Source organism: Pygocentrus nattereri, chromosome 20 (genome assembly GCF_015220715.1).
Source record: "Pygocentrus nattereri isolate fPygNat1 chromosome 20, fPygNat1.pri, whole genome shotgun sequence".
In the NCBI taxonomy this organism is placed as follows: domain Eukaryota; kingdom Metazoa; phylum Chordata; class Actinopteri; order Characiformes; family Serrasalmidae; genus Pygocentrus; species Pygocentrus nattereri.
This window is the reverse complement of record NC_051230.1, coordinates 10,885,526-10,912,609: the sequence shown is the minus strand read 5'-3', so window position 1 is coordinate 10,912,609 and position 27,084 is coordinate 10,885,526. Positions and strand designations below refer to the sequence as shown.

The window sequence follows — 27,084 nt, the reverse complement described above, 5'->3', positions numbered from 1 at the left end:
TGTGTTTTATCACTTGAGAAACATATTCAAAATAAGACACAAATGAACTGAAGATTCTAAGGAAGTTGTACATACTGTCATAACTACTAGATACTACTGTAATGTGTTACTGGCTGGTTGCCCTGGTGTCTCTCTAAATTGGCTGTATAAATATATCTGTTAAGATTAGCTGTCTGTAATCGTGCCGCTATTTTCAATTAGAGTGTAGTGTTTCTGTAACAAGACATTTTTTACACTTTCAGTTTTTAAATCCATATAACAGGATTTAAAGACTCAAAGTGTATGAAAGTATATGAATATGGATAGACATAGGCCCTGACGGAGAAGCGGCTTAGAAAATGGATGGATGGATGGATGGATAGGCCTGCTAGGCCAAATCTCAGTGCTGTCACTGAGCAGGCAGCAACAATGTATTAATAGCAGATAGCTCCTAATATATATGGTTTCTGTACTTTCATTGTTTTACTTATATTCCATATATGTATGGAAGATATTTTATTCCAATTTATATACATGTCAGGGTGAAGTCGGACCTGTTGGCCCAGCAGGACGAAAAGGCCCTCAGGTCAGTTGAATTAACTATGCATTCTCAAAATCATTTCTGTACGAAATTTCGGTATGAAATACTGATTCACCCCCTTGTGTGCACCTCCAAGGGTCCTGCTGGGATATTAGGAATCAGAGGTCAGCCTGGTGTGCCAGGTCCGCAGGTAAATAATGAAAACTTCCACTGCATCATAAACTAGTGTCAGCAGAGTTCACTCCAGGCTACAGGTACAGTACTCTCTTATAGTGAAATACATTATTCTAATCCAGCGTTTGGGACCCCAAGCAAGGCCATACACTGATGCTGTTAACTTACACGATTCAAATGTGTCAGTCGCTTGCACAAGTGTAATAATTTAATTAAATATTTATTTAGAAAAATCTGTGGAATTCCTTTTAAGGTTAGATTTAGGATTAGGAATAAGAGACTATATTAGGCATATTTAGGCATTGTATCTCTTCCTTCTGGCCTGGCTAAACGTTACGTCTTTCCAGATGTCCACATTAAACAGAGCCACAACCTCATGCAACCTCACACATTCGCCTTAAGAGCTAGAGCCACAGTATATCCTGTAAACTTTACTGTCTTTAAGCGTAATATTAAGTACGTTCATTACTGCAGGTGCAGTTGTGGCTCCAGGTCTTCCGTTTCGGATGGGCAAGGCAAATTCATGGATGGGCTGAGTTTTTAACTTTAGTATAAATCATAATTGAGGCATTTCTAAGTGTCATTCAAATGCTGCAAAAGGAAAAAATCCCACCGGCTTGCTAGTTAACTAGAACACACAAAACTCCATGCTCACAATAAGAAACCCTGTCTCTCTTGCTATTTCTGTGCTGCTATTTCTGGCATTTATGCATTCAGCGTTAAGGAGCTGGTTGACGATAGTGCCACGTTCAGAGTTAAATAACTGTTACTGTAGTTACTATTATCTAATTGTAGATGCTCGGCTACTTTCATACTTACAATAAGTTGTGTTCAGACACTTTCAGTCTTTAATTCTATGTGATGGTTCTTCTCACATTTATCCTCTTGATAAACTCCTATTTCTCATAGCAAAGTGAAGGGAAATGCCTAGATGTAGTGCTGAAAACCATAGGTGTGAGAGTGTTGGTGGCTCAGAAGGGAGTGACACGTAGCGAACATGTCATGGTGCTAAGATTTTGATTGGTCAATCAAAGGTGAATTTCGATGTTATTTTTAGTGAGTGCATTTTCAGTTTTACCAATTTATAGTTATTTATTTTGAACATTTAAATATTGAAAGTAAATGTGAGCTGTTTTTTTGGGTGGACCAGTGATAAAAGTGGATAAGCCAAGGACTAAAATCTTCCATGGTGTAAGACGTGCAGCTTACAAAGCGATATATTTAAGATGACTCGTCCATTTGTTGTTGTATGCAAAAAGTTTGAAGACCCCCTGTCAAATTACGTTTACTTGATTTTCTAACTGGAAATAAATTAACACGTCCTCTACATATAACCTTAATTTTAGTCTATGATTTATATAAATTTATTCATTTTTACATACTGAAAAAAATAAAGTGAAAAATGTGCCAGAACAGGGCATATTTTATGTTTTTGTATTTTTTATTTTCATATATTAACAGTAACTGTTCTGTTTAAAGGCCTTTGCTGATGAAATTTATTGTGGGTTAGGCTATAATTTAAAGTTTAATACATGTCGTGGTTGATCAGTAATATGATTGGATATAAAAAAGCATCTCTTTCAGTAGTAAAGATGAAAAGGGGTTCACCACTCTGTGAAAGCCTGAGCGGGCAAATAGTGCAACAATTCAAGAATCACGTTTCTCAGCATAAAATAGCAAAGAACTTTTGCTTTTCATCATTTATGGTACATAATATCATGAATAAATTCTGAGAATCTGGATAAATCTCTGTATTCAAGGAAACAGGCTGAAACTCGGGCAGAACTGCATTAAAAACAGACATGATTCTATAGTGGAAATCACTGCATAGGCTCAGAAACACACAGTTGATCACTGCATCCACAAGTGCAATGTAAAACTCTAAAACACAAAGAAGAAAGGATATATAAAGAGGAGCCAGAAATGCTGGCACCTTCTCTGGGCCTGAGCTCATTTAAAATATACTGATGGAAGTGGAAATTCCTTTTGGAAATAATAGATGCTGAGTCCTTTAATGCTGAACTCTATATACATTTTGGAAACATAGGCTGCCATCTACACTATGTCTTTTTCAGTTGAAATCCTATAACAAACAAGAACTTGAAAACATTTTACTTTCAAAACTACAGCAGTGTCTCCTCAGCTTCCAAACACTTACAGGGTGTTGTTCAAAGAGGAAGTGATGAAACAGTGAGGTAAACATGACCCCCAAAACAAAAGAACGTGTGTGTGTGTGTGTGTGTGTGTGTGTGTGTGTGTGTGTGTGTGTGTGTGTGTGTGTTTATATATAATATATATGCTTATTATTCAGATTTATTACAGATTTATCACTTATTGTTTTGTTTTTTTTATTCTTCAGGGACTTCCAGGAAAGGATGGTCCACAGGGTCTTAAAGGTGACACAGTAAGTTGTGATACATGTTCATTTACACTTTTAAAAATGCTTTGGAAATCAAAAGTTTTTTTTAATTCAGAATTTTGAAAATCCATATGATTACTGTGGAAACTTAAAGGATAGCTGGTGTTTTCAAATAGTAAAAAGTACAGTTATGTGATTTTCATATGACAGCAATGATATACTTGTCTATCTACATAATTGAAACATTATATTAATATTAGATCATATAGTATAATAATATTAATCTAAAAGTTTTGTGCATGTTTTGAATGTGCTTTTAGGGAAAGGAAGGTCCCGTGGGTAATAAGGGACTACAAGGCATTGAAGGGCCAATGGTAAGAAAGCTCTTAATTTTAGCCAGCTGGCTTTAGCACTGTTTAGCACTTAATTCATCAGACAAGACCAAACGCAGTGTTAGCAACAGATTCCTCATGTTTAAATGCAGTGATTAAAGTTTGACTCTTTCTTGTCTTTGTGCCACAAGTTTACAACAATAAAAATGACTGATGAGCACAATGTTGCAGTAAGAATGACATTTCAGAAGAAAAGTTGTAAACCAGCAGATTAGGAATATCATATTGATGAATATAATATTGAGGGTCATTCTAGCTTTGATACAGAAAAACATTCCCATTAACATTTCACCCAACCATGCAGATGTGCCCGCTGCCCTCTTTTCTCCTACACTGAAGACAAGCTTTCTGTTGAAAGACCATAAAAAAACTGAAATCAGAAACACATTTTGGAAATGCCAGGATGTTTCACAAAGTTTCCACTTAGACTGGACACACTGCATGCACTGAAAGACAATGTGGTCCCTGCCTTATCTGTTTTTAGACAAAAAGTACTGTTCAAAGGTTAGAGAGCCTTTATTAATTTTATTTCTATTCAAAACAGTCCAGGTTATTCAGTTTTCAGTGTAAGAAAAAGCAGAAAATATAGGCATATCTTCTGAAAAATGAATTGCTTGTATGCAATGGCTATTTTGACATGAAAATAAATCAATGAGGACCAATCTCTAACTTTTGCACTGCACTGTACTATATGATGAGGTCATAAGAAGAGTTCATGTGAAAGTGTCCTACAAAAAGGTTTTCTTCAATCCTGAATCTCTTCCTACTTTTAAACATAAATGTATGATATTGATGTGTATTCTCTCTCATTGTGATATAAATGTGCTAAACATTTCGGAGGCATCTAACAATAACACAGACTCTTAAATCAACCCCGAAAAGTTGTAGTTTTCAGCAGCCAATAACAGGAGCATGGTGCAAATTGGTATTAATTGTTTCTCAATTGTAGCTCACTGAAACAAGAACAGAAAATCTGCCTAAAGAGCAAATTTTGGAAATCAACAATATTTGTGTTCATAAGTCAACAAGGAGATGTTTTGTTATGATTTTAAAATTGATGAAAAGCTTTTGTTGTGTCCCGGCTTGTTTTTCAGAAAAAATATGTGATGCTTAACAGTTTTGCTGCATACTGCATAACTTACTGTGTAATTACATGACTAATTAAATAGTAGGTAACATGACTCTTCCGTAGGTTAAGTCTAATGTAAGCTCTATACTTGGATAAGCCAATTTTATCTGAATGTCTGAAAGTATGGTATGTATCCATTGTTTTTTTTTTTCTTAATAGGGCATGACTGGAAATCCAGGTCTGAAGGGATTTCCAGGCTCCACAGTAAGACACCCATGATTGTGTTTTCTAAGAAAGATCACTGTTATGCACATTTCCATGTATGTTATGCAGTGTCCTTCTAATTGATGTCAATCATCTAGGGTAGTAGGGGTCTGGATGGAGAGAGAGGAAATCCTGGACCCAAAGGAGAAAAAGTAATGTTCTCTGATTTATTAGTGTCAAAATTACAGCGGATGTCATATTTCATGTCTAGAGTCATCTTCCCTTCTTGTTGGGATTAGGGCACACCTGGAACACCGGGGATTGTGGGTTCTCAGGGTGAGAGAGGTCTGCCTGGCCTTGTTGGCTTACCTGGTGTCAGAGGTCAACCAGGACCTTCAGGTGTCCAGGTATGATTTGGTATCCAGTCCCATAATAGACAGCATGTTTCATGCATTGTTCTGAAAGAACAGAATATAGTATATTATTAAATAACCAACTTCAAAGCTATAGTTGTCTTATTTATCAGCCTTAATTGAGCCAATTTTCACAAAGACATTTGTGGAACCTTAATATTTTCTTGGCCAACCAATATGATGGTCAAACCCTAAAGCTTTCAGTCCCTTATACTGCAGATTTACAATTACAGTGCTGTGCAAAATTCAAAGACCATCCTTCATTTATTCAATTTCCAGTTGGAGTTAAAAATATGTTAAAAATAATTCAGAGAAAATGAGACTCAAAATGGTCCCCATCAGATAAACAGCACTTAAAGCTTGCATCTTTGTGAAAGAGGAGAAAATCAAGCAAATAAATCCACAGGTGCTTCTATCCTTCATTTCACTGTGAGAAGACAAGTCAACACTGTGAGTCTGAAAGGATGTGTGGCTGTAAAGAAGCCTTAACTGAGAAAAGGAAACAGACAAAAAAAGAAGAAAATTTGCAGATCAAACTCAATGATTAACACCTATTAATTTGTATTTAGTCCTATTATCAGTCAATTTTATACCAATAAATTGTTGAAACCTTAATATTAGCCAGTTATATCAACCAACCAATATGTTTGTCAGGCCCCAATGCTTACAACCCTTTATACTGCATCTTGCTATCTTTAGATATATTATTCTGTCATTTAATCTTAAAAAACATATTATTTAGTAACCACTATAAATGATTGGGTAATTACTACAAAGCTTATATGTATGTGATGTAGTTAAAACGGTAAGGATTTGCAGTGTGGACCCACATACAGTCCCATGCAGTTTAAGCAGTTAAAGAACCCAGGAATCGTGGCAGAACAGGACAGTATTGGGTTCTGAGGATTTACAGCAGCAGCAGTTGTTTGAAACTACATGACTGTGATCTTTGTGCTTTCAAGATTATGCGGTGATCATGGCATCCTTTCAGCATTTTCTGATTAGGACTTTAACACAGTGCTGATTAGGGGAACTATGTTTTTTTCTTCATTCTCATTTTCTACCATCAGGGTGAAGACGGTGAAGTGGGTCTCCAGGGAATGATTGGAAAAGAGGGTCAAAAGGTTGGAACAGTTTATGACTTTCAGACAGAATAATGACAGACAAATGTCATATGGAAAAGAGCTTAGTGTTTTACTTTTACACAAGCATACTTACTGAGAGAGTTTCTCAGAAAACAGAGTGATGTAACAAAATCTGGTTGTGTATAATATCCACTGATGTCATTTTACATCTCTGTTCTTCTTGGTTTTGGCTCGGTTTTTGAACATAAGGGAAGCACAGGCGACCCTGGACTCAACGGCAGGACAGGACCCAAAGGACAAAGAGTAGGTTACATTTCCAGCTTCATTTTCAGATAAATAACTAATAATAGTCAATATTCACGTACATGTGGCTATAGATTTGGATAGAGGTGTTTTGCAAAAGAAAGGTCAATTTGATGTGCAAAGTTTCCTGAGCTCTCTCAACAAACTTCTCATACAGGGCCGACCTGGCCAGCACGGGCCACCTGGTATTCATGGACTGACGGTAAGTCCTTAAATTGACGTTGTGATTTCAGGATGTATCTTTAGAACTTTTTGCAGTGTATTTTTGGTATATGGCATGTATGCGTGTCTCTATTGGCAGGGTTTGAGAGGCCCACCAGGGACAGAGGGAGCAGAAGGAAAGCCTGGTACACAGGTTCCCATTTTATAAATTATCAACTTATCATATTCAAGCTCTTTTTGTTTTGGTCTGCCATAATTAACATATGCATGATCAGAAATTATTTTTGTTCTTGGAAACAAAAATAAAGAGACCACTTTTGCCATTTTTCTGGTACTGTATGTTGTTTGTTCTTGTGCTGCATTCAGCAAGGACACATTGATAAGATGCATTGCTCTTATGAAACATCAAGTGCTAGTTTACAGCTAATGGTGCCCCTTTGTGGAGACTTTTCAGAGATGTCACAAGCCACATCTGTAGAATGCATAACATCTAAAAAGCAGTCTGGTCTGAAATGACCTGAACTGTTGAACTGTTGACTGATATCCTTAAAGATAACAGAAAGAGAGAAACTTTACGCCTTTCACCTTCAAGCCACCCTTCTCTCTCAACAAAAATTGGGACACCTTAGCCCTAGATGTGAACATGTAAAACAGAGGGCTAAGGGCTAAGTGGTAGGGGCAAGGGGTGAAATGGGATTGGGCCTTTATCACTTCAGGGCTGAACTGCTGTGCTGAATTGATGGTGAGCTGTAAATATGTCCATGGATGTGGATCACAACCATCATGAATTGAAAACAGACAGCTTTTTGCAGCTTAGCTTTCATATATGGACTGGCTGGAGAATGAATTGTACATTTTGACATTTTTTTCCATGATATGGGCCCAAAAGTAGTCATGTTTACAGATTTCTTGCTGTATTACCACAGAGAAATATTAAAAGATGTGTCTTAGTATTGTTTGTGTATATGTTTTTTGGTAGGGGGTTCCTGGCTCTGTGGGAAGCGCAGGAGATAAAGGACCAAATGTGAGTGCTGTTCTGATCCAATATTGTCAATGATCATCACTTTTTAAACTTTTAAACCTTTATAAAGCTGCTAGTTAAATGAATGAGGTTCTAACTACTAGTCTGTATGAGTGTCAGTCACCTCTAAAGTGGCCAGGGCAATTGGGGAGTCAACTTTGTGTCTTCAGAAACTGGAGTAACGCATTATACAGGCACATAAATGTCAGAGAGAGGTGACAAGATCAGAGATCTATAAAACTTAACAAGGCCTTAAACATCCAGGGAACTTTGGGAACTCAGTGTCCTGGTTTATGTGCTTGATGAGAAAAGAATGACCTCTGTTTTAGGAGGAATGCTGGATGTCTAGATGTTTTTTGTTGCTTCTGAAAAAGGTTGTTAAATCGAGGCATTGCTTCTATATAACTAATGTAGGTATACAAAAGTATGTGGACATTTTTGCCGTACTTAAAAATGTATTACATTGATTCTGTTTGGAAACAAAATGTCAAACCATTTGGCATTTTTTAAACAGACCATTCTAAGAGTGTCATTTTCTTTTTTTGGCAGGGTTCCTTGAAAAGGCGGCTGATGCATTTTAGATCATTATCTTTGCAGATTTCTGCAGTTTTGCATTAAAAATGCCTTTGAACACTTCTACGTGTGTAAAGTAACCTAAAGAACTTCATTAAAGTTCACCAATAGTTAAATGGATATCAGTGTCCAAAAACCTTTTGGAGCCACTGTACATGTATTGGATGGGTTGGTTAATGCAATCTGTGACTATGTAACATTTATATAATGTGAAATATACAGTGCAATTTGTGGCATTTCTAGGGTTTCAGGGGGTTAACAGGAGAGCCAGGACGAAGAGGACCCCCTGGATCGCTGGTAAATATAACACCATCAAATGGATTCGGAGGAATAAGTGAATTAAATGATGATTAAATACAAAATGCTAACATCTGAGCCTTTGACCTTTTGATACATTTTAAGGAGGTCTTTATTAGACTACTTTGGCAAAATTAAAGTAACCAACACCACAAAAAGTCATAAAAGCATACTTTCCTTGAGTTAAAGTATCCTGTGGATAATCTGATCTAGATTTAATGTGTTAGAAGTGAAAGAAAGCAACAAAAACACTCATATGAAATTTTAAATGGCTTAAAAGAATAGGAAATATTGTCCTGTTAATTCACTGTAAGCAATCCAAAAACTTTCAAAATGCAGCATAACTAACATAGTTAAGTAGGCTTACAATTTAAAAAAAAGAAAAAGAAAAAAAGAAATAGTACTTCCTTTAACTTTTGACATTTGTACTTTTAAATGGGGAGTTGCAAAATACAAAAAAGTTCCAGTTGCCAGCCTCATAACTGAAGAAGCACTTGCTGATTTCATGTTTTGTGAAAGTCCTTCTTCAGACTCACAAAACTGAAACATGAAATCCGTTCCTGTGTTTAATTTAGGGCCTACCTGGGCGACCTGGTCAAGATGGCAGCCCGGGTCCTCCAGGAGAGAGGGTAAGTGTCCACTAGAGGTCCATTACATCTGTAATAATCTATGATACATCACAGCTTATCATATCATATTCATCTTAGCACAATTCAGATTACAGGTTAACACTCACCTCTTTGTCACTGTTGGGCTAAGAATAGTCCACTAATGAATAATACTCAGCAAGTAGTAGTTGTGTGGTCAGAATCTGCCCACTGATCTAAAGGATATGACTAACACAAATTGTGAATCTACAATATGTACCAAAAAGACAGTGACTAATAAAGTTGCAATTAAATGTATGTCAGTAATACTACATATTAGTACCTAGTGCAAACTGAATCTGAAATCTCTCTTTGTCAGGGTTTAACTGGAAAGCCAGGACTGGGGGGTCCGCAGGGGCCTGTAGGGATGTATGTAAGTAATCCCGTAAAATCTGTTTTAATGCTGTTGATTCTGCATTCTGTTCTGAATGTGCAGATACATTGGTGTCAGAGTCATCTAACATCAAAATGTTTACAGATTTTTTGACATAGAGGATCACTTTTATTTCCCCAAAGAGCTTTTAAGTAGACATTTCTTTAATGAAGAGTTTCCTAAAACTGTATGTGAACCATGTAAAAACTATATAAGCATATTTATTTTATTGTAAAAGAGCACAATGTGTAGGCAACACTGGGCAACTTGGTGATCATTTTATTCATTTTACTGCATTTAAATGAATGTTATATTTCTCTGTAATGCTAATCTATCACATAAGATTTAGTCCCAACTTATACATTTTATAAACATTTATGTATTCACTTTTCCATATATGTGCATGGAAAAAAATCAGATATCGGCAGGAACCCCCTATTTCCCTATGAGTACGTCCATAGCACCAGTAATATCACTTACAATATAAGCTCACTTCTGCTAATCATGCCCTCCCATTGCTTCCACTCAGGGTTATGCAGGGTCCAGAGGCTTGCAAGGAAGGCCTGGTCATATAGGAGAGAAGGTAAGAAAAAATTTGATTTCCTCAATGACATTACAGCTTCACTGGTTTAATGCAGTATTGCTTTGCATGTGTGCTGTGATATTAAATTGTGGTTAATGTGTTTAGGGTGAACCTGGTGTAAAAGGACCCACTGGCAAACGTGGAGAGAGGGGACCACCTGTAAGCTGAACCGGTGGCCATTGTTTAGTTTTGGATTAGAATTAATGAGGTTCATATGTTCATAGCAATTTGTTGTGTGGACTTTTTTAGGGCCTGCCTGGTCCACTTGGTGAGAGAGGCCTACCTGGACCTCAGGTGTGGTAGTTCTATCTGACATTGTTTGTTGTCAAAACCTAAACAACAGCTGTGTACCCTCAGCAGAAGGGACATCACTAATGTCCTTTTTTTTGGGTTATAATTTAGGGTCGCCAAGGTGAAATAGGCCAAGCTGGCATGCAGGGACCACCTGTGAGTATCTCCTGTTGTTTCCTGTATCACATCATCCATAAAGGAGCTGCATGTGTGGACCACTGTCAGTTGCCATGGCAAAATATTTTCCTATACTTAGAAAAGTATAGAGAACTTGTTGACTCGAAACACAGCTGAATCACCTGGCCTTCCATTATAACTGAGTTTCAAACAGGTTTTCTGTTCTTTTACTAAGTACAGGGAAACACATCGGAATTATTTTGTCATGCATAATAGTATTTTACAGCTGCAGCAAAAGAGATTAGGTCATTTATGGATTTATGCTTTTTTGTAATTGTTTTGCTTGTAACATTGTTCTTAAAACACACATAGAACTGTGTACCTTTTCTTTTTTACAAAAAACATCAGCAAAGTTGGTTTGTCAGCCTTCATTCACTGTAACTTATTGCTATAACTTTATGTCCACATGGAGGAGCTAAATTTGATGTTTTGATTTTGTGACTGTATCCGGTAGTTTAAGACCTCCTGTATTTTCAGGGTTTACCAGGCTTGCCAGGCATTGTAGGCATGCCAGGGAAGCCAGGCCCTCCTGGCAGCCCGGGATCTCAGGGGCCACGTGGTAAAGATGGGCCCACTGGATTGCCAGTGAGTGGGTACTACTCGTTTTACTCATTATACCATCAGAACCTTAATTGAAATGGAATTATACTAATCTATTGCAACTGCAAAGCACCATATTGTATCAGTGAATAAGTAATATCTATGATGTCAAAGAGATGATGATGATCATCTACCTGTTCGTCAGGGCACACGAGGAACTGACGGAACGGCGGGCGTGCCTGGAGAAAAAGGAGATCAGGTATAACTGGTTCTTAATGAGACCTCATAGAATAGCTATATGTTGCACAAGACAGTTGATGAAGCATATACTTATGCAATTTGTAACTGCAGTGATAATATGAATTAATTTATTAACATATTGTACATTACTAGAAAACTGTGTTATATTTTCCCTGCAGGGAGTTCTGGGACCTCCTGGTGATCCTGGTTCTACTGGACTGGATGGACCACAGGTTAGATAAGTGCATTAAAAATGAGGGCAAAACTTGCTCATATCTCTATGTGCATGCACTAACAAATGATGTGACAAATGTCTTCTTAGATAATCAAATAAACTGTGTTATATTTAATGTGTGTTATAGAATGCAGTAGAAATGAAAAATTGTGCTACATCTCACAAAATGGTAATACCCAAGTCTTGTTTCTCAAGGGCTATCCTGGTCCACGTGGGTTAGAAGGACCACCAGGGAGAAAAGGGGATCATGTAAGTGACTCTGTTAGCTCCATTCTGGTTCCTAAATGTGATATATTAACAGCCAGGATTCTGACGTGTTATCTAGAATCAGCAATTTTTCATGGTCCACACTTTTCTCTTGTCTTGAGCCATGATTTCTGTTGTAGGGTTCAGCTGGACCAGTTGGACAACCTGGTTCAGTTGGGCCTCTCGGAGAACCAGGGCCACAAGGCTTTCCAGGGACGCAGGGGGAACCAGGACCAAGGGGCAAAGAGGTATTCATGGTCACTATTGTTAGGAGAATCAAATGAGTGGCTTTCACATTTATAATTAGGAGAATCATGTCCTGAAGTTCTAATTAGATGGTACTTTATTTTAGGGAGCTGTAGGTCTTGTAGGCAGCATTGGAGATCCAGGCCTGAAAGGACGGAAGGTACAACAATATTTAAGAAAGCTTTTTCATTAGTTCAGTCAGATAATGTGTTTTACAGTTTACAACAAGTGTAGTCTATTTCTAGGGTGACACTGGCCAGCAGGGTATCTCTGGGCGTGTAGGGCCCCCAGGAGTCTTTGGGGCCCGAGGAGGGAAAGGGCCAAAAGGCGATAAAGGCTACATCGGACATCTTGTGAGTTTTCACTTCTTTGCACTTTGGTGTTTTTTGTTCATGCATGTTGCCAGTTTCCTTTTTAAATGTTGTACCATTTGTGCTCATTATTTCCAGGGTCAGAATGGACTAATGGGAAAGATTGGCCCACCAGGCCTGATGGGGCTAGAGGTACTGTCATGTTTTCCATGTTATCCTTTTACTCAATGAGGAACATTTTAGTCCAGAGTGTTCTTTTAATTTGCAGATACATTAACACAAGTGTGAAATAAGTTTATTTAATCCATTATAGGGTTTGATAGGACCACGAGGAGGGTCTGGGGCAGATGGGCCACCAGGGCCAAAGGTATTTAATGCTTTTTTTCACCCCTGTTCTCTTATTGCTGATAAAATATAAATCTAACATTATGCATGGTTTTGTCTTACAGGGGGATTCTGGCATTAGAGGGCTGACAGGCTTCACTGGAGAACCAGGTGAACTGGTAAATAACCGTCATGTGTTAACTACTGAAAGTAGGAAATAAGGTTGCATGACGCTTGCAATACACTTTGCAACATATTATACACATTGTAGTGGAGCTACAAGGCTAAGATAGTAGAAGTCTAAATCCTACAGGATTTTAAGTGACAGTTTTCCATTACTAAGTTGCCAAATTAGTCATGTTGCGCCAAAAGTAAAGAAGTTTATATAAAAGTTTATGTAAAAAGCAACTTTTGTTGGTTACATGAATACCTTGAGTCACCTAAACAGACACAAAACACTTAAACTGTAATTGGTCATGATGCTCAAAGCACAGAGCAAAAAACATTTGCCTAGAGGCTCATTTGCTTATTGCAGCCTTCTGCAGTATTTCAGTTCCAGTATTTCAAGTGCAGGAGATCTGTTTGAGTCTGTTTGATTTACATTACTTCTTGCTTGTTGAAAGGGGGTAGCTGGACAAAGAGGATCAAAGGGCGAAATGGGCAAACCTGGACCCAAGGTCAGTATATTAGCTCTCTTTGTTATAATTCCCCCATGGACACCATAAAGATATTTGGGGGGATTAGAATGATTCCAAGGGAGTAAACTGTTTTCACAGCAGGGACTTCTCACCCCTCATTCCTCACTAGCAGCTCAACAAAAAGTCACACTTTATAGCCTTCCCTTCAACTTATCAGCCTGGTTAATGTAAGAATTACAACCAGGACATCTACTCCATGACTGAATTTGAAAATCTATAGCTGGATAATTAAGTATGTTTGTAGAGATTTTAGTCGCCTTTAAATAATATACCCATTTGTACTTGTCAAACACAGTTTTGCTTTGACAGTCAAGACGCAATGCTTTTGATAAAAATAAACATCACAAACACATGAGCCTCACGGTCCCCTCACATTACTTTTTCGGACTGAGCCTGGCCAGGTTACGTGGGCTGCCCAGCCACCAGGCACTTGCCAATTTGCAGCTAAGTGTGAAATGGGTGATGTAATGATCTGTACCTCCAAACAGTAAACAGGAGTTTAAGTATCTTGGGGTCTTGTTCACGAGTGATAGGAAGAGGGATTGTGAGATCGACTGCAGGCTAGGACAGGCAGTAATGTGGTCACTAATCAGACTGTAGTGGTGAAAAGGGAGCTAAGCCATAAGGCTAAGGTCTTTGTTTACCAGGCAGCCTACATCTCCACCCTCACCTATGGTCATGAGTTTTGGGTTATGACCAAAAGAATAAGACTGCAGACACAAACAGCAGAAATGACCTTTCTTCTCAGGGTGATGAGCTAAAATCTACTTGATAGGGTGAGAAGCTCAGGCATCAGTGAGGGGCTCAAAGTAGAGCCACCACTCCTTCACATTGAGATGAGACAGTTGAAGTGGTTCGGGCATCTGATTAGGAATACCGCCTGGCTGTTGTAGTTTAACCTGGCGCCTGTTGGAGGTTTACCAGGCATGGCAGACTAGGACAAGACGTGAGGTCATCCTAAGACCTGCTAGAGGGATTATATCTCCAAGTTGGCCTGGAAGCAGCTCAGGATCCTCCAGAATGAGCTGGACAAAGTTGCAGGGAACAAGGTTATATTCATATTCACAGTTTGCTGCTTGCTAGAGATGACAGCATAGTGAAAGTATGAATTATAACAAAAAAGGACTCTTATGAGTATTTTTCACAAATTTGTCTCAATTTCTACTGGCACTCCAGCCTTTCCCACAAACATTGGTCACATTCAGAAACTGTTCTCTTTCACCATTCTAATACTGCACCTGTTTTAGGGAGCTGTGGGTCCTAGAGGCCCTGAAGGCTTGACAGGTCCTAAAGGCTCACCAGGAACAGAGGGACTGAAAGGTGTCCTTGGCAAGCCAGGACCTCCAGGAGAGAATGTAAGCCTAGGAGAACTGGAACATATCTTCCCTAGTTTTCCAGAATTGCCCCTAATGATATTGTTTTGATGTTTTCTGGACAGGGACCAGAGGGTTTACCAGGAATCAGGGGTCCTCCAGGACTTCCAGGATTAGAGGTACAGTGTGCTGGTTTTCAGAATTATGCATTTGGCTTGCATTTTTTTCACCTCAAGCTCTGCTTTGTACCAAGGACTCAAAATTATAGAAGTGTCATCTTGCTCCCATGTGTAGGGGCCTGAAGGAGAATTGGGACCTGATGGACCAGTCGGCCCTCCTGGACCACAGGTTGGTGTTTTGGTTCCTAGTAGGTTTTTCTTAGTTCTTAGCAATGTGTCATTACTGTAATTATTATGGTGTAGTACCAATACAGTATAGTTTGTATGTAATAAAGCAGTACCCCAGCATGTTGAATTTGAAATTATGGCTGTGAACTTAAAGCACAGGATGTGAGTTAATGTGAGAGTAACATGTAGAATATTGTATATATTTTCATCATATTTATGTAATGCATAGTTTTTACCCCTAGTACGTAAAATACATGTTTATTGGTCTTAAAAATCCACCTTTAATTCAGTTTTAGTTCGCAGTGCGTTTTTTAGCTGTTACATTTTTTCAGCATTTGTTTTTTATGTGAATAGCTGCTTCTGTACATCCTTTCTGTAGTTATATAATCATAAAACAGAAATTAATTAGCTCTTCTGTAGCTGTAGATGCTCATGCCCCCATGTTTCACAGATGAAGTGGTATGGTTAGCATCAAAATGAGCAGTTTATTTTTTTCATCCATGCATTCTTGACTTTCAACCTCTGCAGTTACTCTTCAGCTGACCAGTCCATTACATATTGTTTCAGAACTCTGCAGGATGTTGTTGTACAATTTTCACAAACTATAACCTGGTCTTTCTTGAGACTCGCCATTAGTTTCCATCTTATGGTGAACGTCATGCTAATGAATTCTTCTTTTTACTTTACTTAGGGGTTTCTCTTCCAAATGGAAAGTAGTCTTTGGTCATCCACTATTGTAATCTCCCATGGTTGTATATTTATATTAATAGTCCAAAAAGGCCTATGACTTCAAGTCACTTCTTTTTCAGGAAATATATGGGAGATTAGATATAGAATAGCCCTGTGATGGACTGGCGACCTGTCCAGGGTGTATCCTGCCTTCCGCCCGAAGACTGCCCCCGCGACCCTGACGGAGAAGCGGCTTAGAAAATGGATAGATATAGAATAAAGAAAGCTGCTGGTGGGCTGGCCACCCCAGAATCCAGACGTTAACATTGCTGAATGTGTTTGCAATTTCCTGGAACATGAGCAACAGAAAATGCAACCAACTTCTAAGACTAAACATCGGAGGTGTTTAAAATACTCTTACTGACTTTTTAAAAGGATTTTTTGTCATTGTTTGCTTATTGTCAGGGTCCAAAGGGCAGATCTGGTCCTGAGGCAAGAGAGGGCCAGAAAGGTCAGAAGGTCAGGTCACTTTTTTCCTTCATCTCTTATGGTCAATTAAGATGCTTTTCCTTCCTTATTCATTACTATTTGCTTCCATATCTAGCTGTATCTACAGTGCTTGCTTATTTATTCAAGCACTGTATATAGAGCATGCTAGATCAGTCCCCATCAGTCTGATCAAGTTTTTTTTTTTTTTTTTTTCTAGGGAAAGGATGGTCGAGATGGACAGCCTGGAATGACTGGGAATGCTGGACGGAGGGTAAGAAAAACAATACAGTTCTAAAACCCCTTATGGTGTTTGAATTAGAATATCAGAATCAGTTTTGCTATTTCATTCTCAGGGTAAAAGAGGAAAAGCTGGACAAAGAGGGCTGAGAGGGGTCAAAGGAGAGAAGGTGAATACTCTACTCTTATCCCCAACTTGATTTGGATGGCATTAACCTACAGAATTCTCCAATATAGAGTAGTTTATAAGTGATAGCCAAAAGAAATAGGCCTTGCTTTGCTAAGGTTTTTGTTGATTTAGCTGATGTGGATTTCCTCAGGGTCAGCCGGGGCCTGTGGGGCAGACTGGACCACCAGGGAGATCAGGCTCATATGTGAGTGATTATAACCTCCTCTATCATGAGGAATCATCACTGAACAGAGCTCATCATTCCTGATACATCCTTGATTTAAATGAATAGTTTATTTTCGTTGTTCGGGATGCACTGTACAAAACAGCTCATTCATCGCTCCGATACGTCCTGCATCTTTCTCCTTCCATTTCCTTCAGGGTTTACCTGGCATAGTGGGACAGAAAGGAGATAAAGGTGAAAAAGGACCACAGGTATGATGTTTTTTTTTAATCAATGATTCTGGGATTATGCTGCATTTCCTGCATCACTAATCTGACAGTTAATGCTCCTTTTTTAATCTGCAGGGAGAGAAAGGGGACATGGGCCCACCTGGTCTACTGGGGAGCGATGGAGTGAAAGTAATGGCAGTCATTCACTTAATGTGATGGTTCAAATGTGCATAATTTTGTCCTCATGCCAAGTAGCCAAGACATGTTTGGTGTCTGAAGTTTGCTTCTGTCATTTTGCATTGGACCTCTGACGCTAGTGTCACTTTTATTCATGATTTTGGAGTGTGTGTGTGTGTGTGTGTGTGTGTGTGTGTGTGTGTGTGGGAATTTTTAAGGTCAGGCATTGGCTTGCAATCAACATACCAAATCATCCCAAAGGGTTGAGGTCAGGGCTCTTTGTAGGCCAGTGGAGTTCATCCACACCAATCTAATCAAACCATGTCCTTTATGGATATTGCTTTGGGCACAAGCTGGAACAGGAAAGGGCCTTCTCCAAATTGTCGCACACAGTTGGAAGCATAGAATTGTCTGAAATTTATGCTGTAGCATTAACATTAGCATATTCACTGGAACTAAGAGGCTGATCCTAAAACCTGAAAAACAGCCCCAGACCATTATCCCTCCTCCACAAAACTTTACTGTTGACACTATACATTATGGTAGGTAGTGTTTTCCTGGCATCCGCCAAACCCAGATTCATCAATCAGACTGCCAGATAGAGAAGCATGATTCATTACTCTAGAGAAAATGTTTGCACCACATGAAACATTTCATGAAACTCATAGTGCAGTTTTCTTGTACAGATGTTGCTTCCAAAGCCAGTTTGGAACTCTGTAGTGAGTGAAACAACAGAGAATAGGTGATTTTTATGTGTTGTGTGCTTCAGCATTCAGCTGCCTTGTTCTGTGAGTTTATGTGGTCTGCCTATTTGTAGCTGAGCTGCTACTCTTACATGCTTCCATTTCACAGTAATAGCAATTGACCATGGCAGATCTAGCAGGGCAGAAATTTTACAAACTGATTTAAGGTAAAAGTGGCATACTGTGACAGTGTTAAGTTTTAAAGTCACTGAGCTCTTCAGTACAACCCATTGTACTGCCAGTGTTTGTTTCTGGAGACTGCATGGCTATATGCTTGATCTTACATATCTGTTTGAAATGGATGTGGCTGAAACATATAACTAATTAGGAGCAGTGTCTTACTTTTGGCTAGACTATATATTAACAAAACATGTGGCACAATTATTGTCATCCCTAGAAATTCCTATGAACATAATGTTACTAAAGTATATTTCCATTTCACTTTTTAAGTGTACCTGAATGTTCAGGAACTCTTAAGCAGTCATCCATGAGTCCCTGTTTCAATGGAGGTGACACAGCAGTCAAACTCTCTTTCATCAGTCATTAGAAAAACACAAATGCAAACATGTTTTGACCTTCATAAATCAGACAATGGCTTTACGAAATAGCTACACATCTGATAGGACAATGATTCAGAGGTCTAAAACAACCAGAGCTGTAATAAACCTGCTTGGAAAAGGACACAAGTGTATTTTGCCCCCAAGCACAGTGAAAAGGATGGTTAAAGAGGCAAAAAAGTCTCCAGGGATCACAGTGGAGATTTGCAGAAGATTGTAGCATCTTTGGGTCACCAGTTCTCCAAAACTCCAATTAGACACCACCTCCAAACCAACAAACTATTTGGAAGGCGTGCCAGAAGAAAGCCTTTACTTTCATCTAACCACAAACATATGCGCCTAGAGTTCACTAGATGTTACTGGTACTTTGAGTTATATGGTCAGATGAGACAAAAATACAGCTTTTTGGCAACAAAAAGCTCTATTTGGGTTTGGAGTACAAAGAAGGATGGATTTACAAAAAAGAACTTCATTTTACTTTTAAGTATGAATGAGGACCTGTGATGCTTTGGGGCTATATTTTCTCTAAAGGACTTGGGAACCTTGTTAGGATACATGGTATCATGGATTCCATGAGGAACCGGGAGAGTTTAAATGAAACCCAGACTGCCTCTTTTTTTTTATTGAGTAACTATGAAGCTGAATGTATAAACAAGTATTTCATGTAACTATAAAAACAGAATAAAGCTATGCTTTAGGCTATTGAATCTCTCTCCATTAATTTCAGGGGGAACAGGGCCTCGTTGGACAGACTGGTAAACATGGCACAAAAGGAGAGCAGGTGACATGTTGAATGATGTATTTTTACCCAGCTTAATATTCCAAACATGCAACAGGTACTCAGTGGGAGAATTTTGTGTTTTTGTTTTTAGGGTGATATCGGACCTACAGGGCCAAGAGGGAGACCAGGCCTACCAGGCCTGCCTGTAAGTTAGCTTATCTGAATTTTTATTAAAAATCTGTTAATGTAAAACACTATTCACTTGAAGATTAGCATAAAGTCCCATTTGTCTGAACCATTTTAGAGCTAGTAATCAGCCTGCACAGGGCTCTCAGAGAGTCTTTAATGTGCTACTAATGTAATCTTAATGAAGTCTCTAAAGTACTTAGAGAAGAAAATTCGCCTGCTTAAAGTGCAGATCATGCCTTCCGTGAACACTCTGCATAAAGCCACTGTTAATTCTGTTCATTTCTGTTCTCCACAGGGGTTATTTGGAGAAAAGGTTTGAAACATTTATTTAATTATAATCTGTTATCTTAGTTTTGCTTCAGAAAAAGCAGTTTCATAGTCCATTCTGTAAGAACATGGTACAGGTTGAATTACAAGCCATACTGTTTCATATATTGTCAGGGCTTAAAGGGATATCCAGGGCTGCTTGGATCTGCAGGTCTAAGAGGTCCACCTGTAAGTATAACAGCTTTTACTTCATATCACTACCAGTACAGACATTTGGCGAGGTTTGCTGTAGTGACACAATCTGATGTTTCCTGCAGGGGCCACCAGGTCCTCCAGGGCCTCCAGGGTTATCTCTTAACCTCACAGTGACTCAGCTAAAGGCAAGTAACAGCTGTTTTACATGTAAACAAAACTGTTCTTTACAGTGTCAGCCATTCCTAAAGAAAATGTTTTCTTAAAAATAGAGGAAGACATTTTCTGTGACCAGATCATGTGTTTCTTCTTATCCAAATCAGGACCTTATGTATCAGTCAGACAAGCCGAACTACCCCCTCATCAGAACATTACTGGACTCTCTTCAACAAGACCTGCGTCTCTTCATAGATCCACCAGACGGCACTAAAGAGCATCCAGCGACGACCTGCTTGGAGCTGCTGATATGCCATCCAAACTACACTGATGGTAGGACCTTTGTTGATGCTACCTCCTACTTTATAGACAGTAATATATGCTAAAAAAATAAGAAAACTGCATCATAGATCAAAAGCCACAATGGGTTGTGCATTAGAGTTTTTACCACGGTATAGGGGTGTCATTAGGTATGGCATGGAGTGAAGCAAAATAGATTACAGTATGGTAAAATTCAGCAATGTTCAGTAAAAAAAAGCTTAATTTATAGTAATAATGATCACTACAAACAATTATCCTGCAAAGCAATGTGGTTTGATAACAGTAAGCTATGGTTGTCACCAGTGTCAGTGATATGTTCAAGCCCAGTGGGCCTAGGCCTACCCACTTTTATCCCTGGTCCATGCAAAACTACTATTCAAATGTTGTTCACATATTCAGATCTCACCAAAACATAAATAAATATATACTTGCTGAATGTGTGATCATAAATAGCAGGATCACAGGAAGATATTGTGAGCATATTAAAGTTATGTTGCTTCTTTGTGCAGAAACAAATGTAGATTTGTTTCTATTATTAGTTTCAGATATTATGTATCTAAGTTTTAGGTTTTATCCTATTCTGACGTTGCTAAGCAGATGTAAGGCTGTCTCTAATGATGATTAACCATTCAATGTTGTAACCACCCCCAGTGATGACAAGAACTCATTTACCACGGAAAAAAAAAAATCATTCATTTCTTGATTTATTTCATGCAAACACTTGTATTTCCATATTTGAACATATCTGAACATTTATACATGTTGGGTGATAACACATTAATTATACCTAACATAGATGAGACTGTTCGATTGACAGTCTGTGTTGTTTGACAGCTGTGCTGGTTGAACGTGTTTGTTGACGCAGACAGATATAATGGACCTAAATAGCAGGTGGAATCTAGGTGATGGGGCACAACTACATTGGGGGGAGACAACTAAATTTGGGGCACTTTTAGTTGTGCAAAGACATTAGTAGTAGTAGTAGTAGTAGTAGTAGTAGTAGTAGTAGTAGTAGTAGTAGTAGTAACGACAACAACAATAACAACAACAACAACAACATCAATAATAATAATAATAATAATAATAATACCATTACTACTAATAATAATGTAATATAATAGAAACTTTTCTTCTAGTCATTTTGAGATGGTTTCTAACAGAGCTTAATCTTTTTCTCACGTAAAGCAAAAATAAATAAATAAATAAAATGATTAACCATTTACTGCTATCATTATCCTCATGGTTATTTGAAGAAAGAATCTAATAAAATCTAAATCTAAGAAAATTCTGCTACCAGTAACAATTCAGGGTTCAGTTCACCTGTGAATTTTCCAGCTCCATCCAATATGCCAACCTTGGCACTGGTACTGGTCATCAAGCAATATAATGACCAAAGATTATTCCGAGAACAGTGATATTTTTTAAAACTTGTTGCATTAATACAGAGTTGAATTTATGTTTGTGGTTATATCTTATGTTTGTATGTCTAGTATTTTATAATTGCTTCGACAGCCATCTTTTAGAATGGAGCTGTCCATTTTATAGGAACTGTAATAAACTTCCATCACATCTGATTAATTATGGGAAATAACCAGCTAACATTTTTTTTTCAGGAATGTACTACATCGATCCAAACCAAGGCAATCCTACAGATGCTCTTCTAGTTTACTGTCGCTTCAGTTCAGGTGGTCAGACGTGTCTTTTGCCTCTCCGACCACAGGTAAGGCTGCTGGAGAATTTCAGACATTTCTCAGCTCTCTCTGATGCTGTGAGCTCTTATATCTGCTGTACTGAGGTGAGTAATGCAAGTCCCTGTGCTGCAGGTACCGATGAAAGCATGGCTGAAAGACTCAGAGGCAGACTCGTTCACCTGGCTGAGTACCATGGACAGTGGCTTTCAGGTATATCACACACAGCAGCAAAACCAATCTCACTGAGATTTTCACAGCTTGCGCTCTTCCTTTTTTCACTTACTGCATTCCCTGTTTCCCTTTGAAGTTTAATTATACAGAAATCAGCGTGGTCCAGATGAGGTTTCTGCGGCTGAACAGCAGGCTAGTCACGCAGAACATCACGCTCTCCTGTCAGCGCATGAGCAGGCAGGGCTCGAGTGAGAGAGAAATCAAATTCCTCGCAGACTCTCGGAGACAGAGCTTCTTAGGGACGTTACGAGATTGTATGGTATGTTTTTTCCACATTAGCTGTACTATTTGAATTCAGCTTTGACTCTGTACATGTTTCTTCATGTGTCTTTAGTATCACGGTTATATCTAGATAGGGATTATTTACGTATAAAGGCAGGTGTATATAGACCCAACACAGATTTCACAAAGATTTAAACATTTGCAATTTGCTGCCACACTTTAAAGGGACTCTGCGGACTAGAACAACAGCTTAATATGTTATAGTCTGTAGTGCATAATTATATCCCTTAGTCTTATCAGTTTGACAGAATTCATGAGTTTCATGTTATCATCAGTTTTCACTTTCATTACAATACCCAGCATGCATTATGCAAATGCATCAAACAGCCATAAGGAATCCCTGTGGTGTCAACCAATCCTGACTACTAGCTTGGCCACTGATCTATAGGCAAATGAATACATCCAAGCTAGCATTAGAATACCTTTTACCTCGTCAATTATGTTTATCCTTTCAAAGAAAAAAGAAGCCAAACTAAGGTTAAGATATATAGTCAGATGTAACTTTAGCTTTTAGCTTTGCAGATAGAAAGCATATGTCGGTCCACTGGCTTGATAAGGCTAGCACCCCACTGACTGGTCCACCATCAGACCACCCAGATAACTGTCCTGCATACAAGCTCTAACTAGTTTTTAATCTCTTTTAAATGCACATAGCCTTTTATTTTAGAGAATAAATGTAGACAAATATTACATACAATACAAATATTACATACAACATATGTAATATACAAATATTACATATTATATACATTACATACATAAACTAATTCACAAAGTATAACTAAAGAAAGGAAGGAAGGAAAAATAAGTAAATTGGACTGTGAGAGGGAAATGAGCAATGGTTTGTATACCTGTAAGAAGATATCTGGCTTCCTAGAAGCAGTCTGCCTTTATTCTCACCAGCTAACAAAAAATGAGATTCAAAATAGCCCACAGTCAAAAACCCTGCCCAAAATACTTGTAGTTTTTTAAATGTTTCTTCCACCTTCACACCACATCATCAGAAGGGGATATTCCTAGACTTTAAAAGGATTACTAAAGCTACTAACGTGAGAAGGCATGTTTACAACAGATGTAGCGATGGTTACATTTTTCCATTTCAGACAGAGGGCCCTTTTAAAGAACTAAACACTTTGTAAAATTGTGATTTTCAAGGGCAAATATCTTTTGCACAAAAAGGAAAAAAGAACATGAAAAACACAAGCAATAAACTGCTGTGTTCTGAGCTGATTTCCATGTCATGCAACATACAGCAATCAGATTTAAATGTGACCAGGGATTTGACGACCAAGTGAAAATGCACATGAATGAAGTACATAACACAGTCTAGATACAGCTCACCTGAAAGGAGCAAATGTAAACAGGGTCTGATGTGGCTTGTTTGGCTGTGTATTGCTCATTAATGGTCACTGATATTGCAGCCAATGGAGGAGTTGGATACAGGGCCTCAGGAGTCTGTGTTCCAGTTCGAAACTGAAGACCTGGACCTTTTGCCAGTCAGAGACTTGGCACTGTTTGGCCATAGTGACCTCACCAAAGACTTTGGATTTACTGTCGGACCCGTGTGTTTCAGCTAGAAGCCTGAAAAACATCTCCTCTTCACACATCCATATTCCCTATAGACTGCTGACTGCAGAGATGCTGTTAATTGGTCCCTTGTTAAACACAGCAGGATTTGCAGGCAGAAGGAGAGAAGCAATTCTTCAAGATCTACACATAATTGGCTTTGTTTTTTTTCTCAAGAAGGAAAAGAAGAATGAACCCGCCGAATAGTCTTTCCTATTACTTTTATATGTAGTTTACCAAAGTCAATCGACTTATTGCCCAGTGGCAATAATACTTTGCTGCACACATTCCTGAAAGGAACTGTATTGTTTATGTTGTATTTTTTACAATGCTTTTTTTTATTTGATGCTTTTTATTTATGTATTGTTGTATTGGTACAATGCCATCATCCAGGTTTGTTGCAAAGCTGTTGGTACTGTACAAACACTTGGTTGCTCAAAGATGCACTCTCATTTCAGGTTGTTGCAACTTATGACCAAACGCACTGTGATCTCAAAGGCATCCCCACCCTAGATGGTTTTAAACCAGAAAGCCTCAAATTGAGAACAAAACTAAAGGTTATGATATACAACACTGTACAAAAGTCAGAGATAACCCTTCATTTATATAATTTCCTATCAAAATAGCCTTTAAATACAAATTATTCATAATTCAGTGTTCTGAAAAAAGCAGAAGAGAATATATGTAACAGAACATGAAACAGAAGCCACGACAATTAAATGTAATATCAATTTCTTCAGTATTTATTGTTCACCTTTTGTCTTTAGAAAAGCTTCCATTCTATTAGGGAGACTTACTTTCAGCTTTTCAGAGAAATCTCCAAAATCCTGCCTTAGGTATTGGTTACATTTGCTGCTTCTCGTGATCCAAGTAATCCCAAACACAGTCATATTGAGGTCTGGACTCTGGGGTGGCCAGTCCCTTGTTCTGAGAACACCAGCAGCTTCTTTATTTGATTCGCAAATTTTTTACTTTTTGTCCATCTCTTTGTCTCAGTAAGAGCTTCTTGACAGCTACACATCCTTTCAGACTCATAGTGCTGAGTTGTCTTCTCACAGTGGAAAGATGGACAGAAACACCTGTGGATTTTTTTAGATCTAAAGCAAGAGTGAAGCTTGATTTTCTCAAAAAGATGAAAGATTAAAGTTCTGTTTATCTGCTGGGGACAGTTTTGGTGGTACAGTTGGAGTGCCATTTTCTCTGTTTCTTTTAATGTATTTTTTTTATTTCTGTTTTTCTTAATGATATACAAGTAAATTATGTTATATCTAACCTCCTCAGGAATGTCTCCTTTAGCCGGTATAGGTGGACATGGGAAAGAAATTGGCAAGGCAGTTGTTTGTGTGAATGTTAGTTTCTCTTTGAAAGAGAACGCAATATCAGTGACTCCTACGGGAACAGCTTTAGGCAGGACACAGCTGTGACTAGCAGGATTTAAGATTGAAAAGATGGAAGAGTTAAAGTGGCAGTAGGTGCACAAAAGTAAAGAGTGGCCAAATAGTTAAATGCTGATAAATGTGATATACTCAGTTTTGGTTGCCTTTCTGTAATTTTCTGTTTAAATATGTTTTCTGCCACTTCTTGGAAAAACCAAAAGTCTCTTGAAAAGAATGGAAACTGTAATAAAGGCAAAACATGGGCACTGAAACATTTGAAATTAGATTTAGTTGTTAACCTGTTCTTAAAGGCAGTTTTGACTTGAAATTAAATGAAAGGGTGGTCTCTGACTTTGCACAGTACTGTAAGGTGGAAGGACAACATAGTATCATTCTAAATATAAAATACTATAGCAGTTACCACATAATGTTTGGCAGTCATCTGATTGTACAGTATATTCTCTTAAAACAAACAAATGAGGGATAAGAAAATGTGTCAGATTCATGAATAGTACAGAGTACTCGCTCATAAGTAACTACAATGTCAAATAATATCAAAAACTGCAGATGTGGTTGCACAGCTGGCGAACACAGATGCTGCTGTTTGATGCTGTGCTTTGTGTTCAGGCCCCCCCCCCCAGATCTGTATAAAGATGTGTGTTTAAGGTTCATAATGTTCAATGTGTGTTAATTTATAATATGCTGGTCATTGATTTAATGACATTATGACAAGACGTACTTTATATTGTCTATTCAATTCTATTTTCTTGATGCAATAAAAAGTTCTGCCAGTGATGATTTGCTCTCAGTTCAAATCTGAAACCTACTAGATTGTCTGACACTTTTGTCTAAATTTTTAGTTAACAGGAAGACCCACTCATGAGCCCACATATGAAATATGCATTACTCGTTTTCAGACAATAATTCTTTAGTTATTAATATCACAAGCACAGGTTTAAAAGAGAGGGTCCATGATGTTTGGGTTGATGTTTAGGTCTTAAATGCAAGATTAATATTATGCTAATGAGGATAACAATAGTAGTTAATCCACTCAGATCATCAGAAGACACCTCCTTCACCAAGTGTTGACTAAGTTCTCTTTGAATACTCCTTCACCATGCTTCACATTTATCCACTCAGGGAAAGGGGCAGGAGCACAACCAATGTTATAAAATGCTCCATCATAAGTTGCATGCAATTACACATTTGCATCACAGAGGTCTCCAAATCCCCAAAACATAGAAAGTGTAGTTTTCATTTTAGAACAATGTTTTCTTGTTGTCCCTGTAGTGGAGCTCCTCCTGTGCACTTCTGTCACAGTCCTATAAGAGAGAGCTGTTTGGGCTCCTTTACCTACATTTACATGGATCTGGTACAGAGAGAGAGAGAGAGAGAAGCACAACACAGTGTACGCAGTTTGTGTCCTTATAGTGATTGTGGTACATTTTATTCCCTACACTAAATATGTCAGAATAAAATTAGCCTATGCTATACAGCACAAAACTCGCCAATGCA

At 38.2% G+C, this 27,084-nt stretch overlaps 1 protein-coding gene across 1 annotated transcript in view; it reads left to right on the top strand.

The window, feature by feature from the left end:
• si:dkey-61l1.4 (collagen alpha-1(I) chain) overlaps positions 1–25,119 on the top strand; it is a 79,253-nt gene extending 54,134 nt beyond the window's left edge. The window contains exons 20-68 of the mRNA XM_017690957.2: positions 521–565; positions 657–710; positions 3,054–3,098; positions 3,374–3,427; positions 4,734–4,778; positions 4,877–4,930; positions 5,018–5,125; positions 6,202–6,255; positions 6,466–6,519; positions 6,677–6,721; positions 6,821–6,874; positions 7,661–7,705; positions 8,519–8,572; positions 9,148–9,201; positions 9,539–9,592; positions 10,122–10,175; positions 10,281–10,334; positions 10,425–10,469; positions 10,578–10,622; positions 11,121–11,228; positions 11,389–11,442; positions 11,603–11,656; positions 11,854–11,907; positions 12,045–12,152; positions 12,257–12,310; positions 12,396–12,503; positions 12,600–12,653; positions 12,775–12,828; positions 12,911–12,964; positions 13,409–13,462; positions 14,731–14,838; positions 14,922–14,975; positions 15,091–15,144; positions 16,278–16,331; positions 16,519–16,572; positions 16,655–16,708; positions 16,859–16,912; positions 17,089–17,142; positions 17,236–17,289; positions 19,305–19,358; positions 19,450–19,503; positions 19,783–19,800; positions 19,929–19,982; positions 20,072–20,134; positions 20,270–20,435; positions 22,037–22,143; positions 22,247–22,324; positions 22,422–22,604; positions 24,049–25,119. Of these exons, the coding sequence (XP_017546446.2) occupies positions 521–565; positions 657–710; positions 3,054–3,098; positions 3,374–3,427; positions 4,734–4,778; positions 4,877–4,930; positions 5,018–5,125; positions 6,202–6,255; positions 6,466–6,519; positions 6,677–6,721; positions 6,821–6,874; positions 7,661–7,705; positions 8,519–8,572; positions 9,148–9,201; positions 9,539–9,592; positions 10,122–10,175; positions 10,281–10,334; positions 10,425–10,469; positions 10,578–10,622; positions 11,121–11,228; positions 11,389–11,442; positions 11,603–11,656; positions 11,854–11,907; positions 12,045–12,152; positions 12,257–12,310; positions 12,396–12,503; positions 12,600–12,653; positions 12,775–12,828; positions 12,911–12,964; positions 13,409–13,462; positions 14,731–14,838; positions 14,922–14,975; positions 15,091–15,144; positions 16,278–16,331; positions 16,519–16,572; positions 16,655–16,708; positions 16,859–16,912; positions 17,089–17,142; positions 17,236–17,289; positions 19,305–19,358; positions 19,450–19,503; positions 19,783–19,800; positions 19,929–19,982; positions 20,072–20,134; positions 20,270–20,435; positions 22,037–22,143; positions 22,247–22,324; positions 22,422–22,604; positions 24,049–24,204 (3,246 nt within the window). The 3' untranslated portion in view covers positions 24,205–25,119. The remainder of the gene's footprint in view (positions 1–520; positions 566–656; positions 711–3,053; positions 3,099–3,373; positions 3,428–4,733; positions 4,779–4,876; positions 4,931–5,017; positions 5,126–6,201; positions 6,256–6,465; positions 6,520–6,676; positions 6,722–6,820; positions 6,875–7,660; positions 7,706–8,518; positions 8,573–9,147; positions 9,202–9,538; positions 9,593–10,121; positions 10,176–10,280; positions 10,335–10,424; positions 10,470–10,577; positions 10,623–11,120; positions 11,229–11,388; positions 11,443–11,602; positions 11,657–11,853; positions 11,908–12,044; positions 12,153–12,256; positions 12,311–12,395; positions 12,504–12,599; positions 12,654–12,774; positions 12,829–12,910; positions 12,965–13,408; positions 13,463–14,730; positions 14,839–14,921; positions 14,976–15,090; positions 15,145–16,277; positions 16,332–16,518; positions 16,573–16,654; positions 16,709–16,858; positions 16,913–17,088; positions 17,143–17,235; positions 17,290–19,304; positions 19,359–19,449; positions 19,504–19,782; positions 19,801–19,928; positions 19,983–20,071; positions 20,135–20,269; positions 20,436–22,036; positions 22,144–22,246; positions 22,325–22,421; positions 22,605–24,048) is intronic.
• The last annotated feature ends 1,965 nt before the right edge of the window (positions 25,120–27,084 follow it).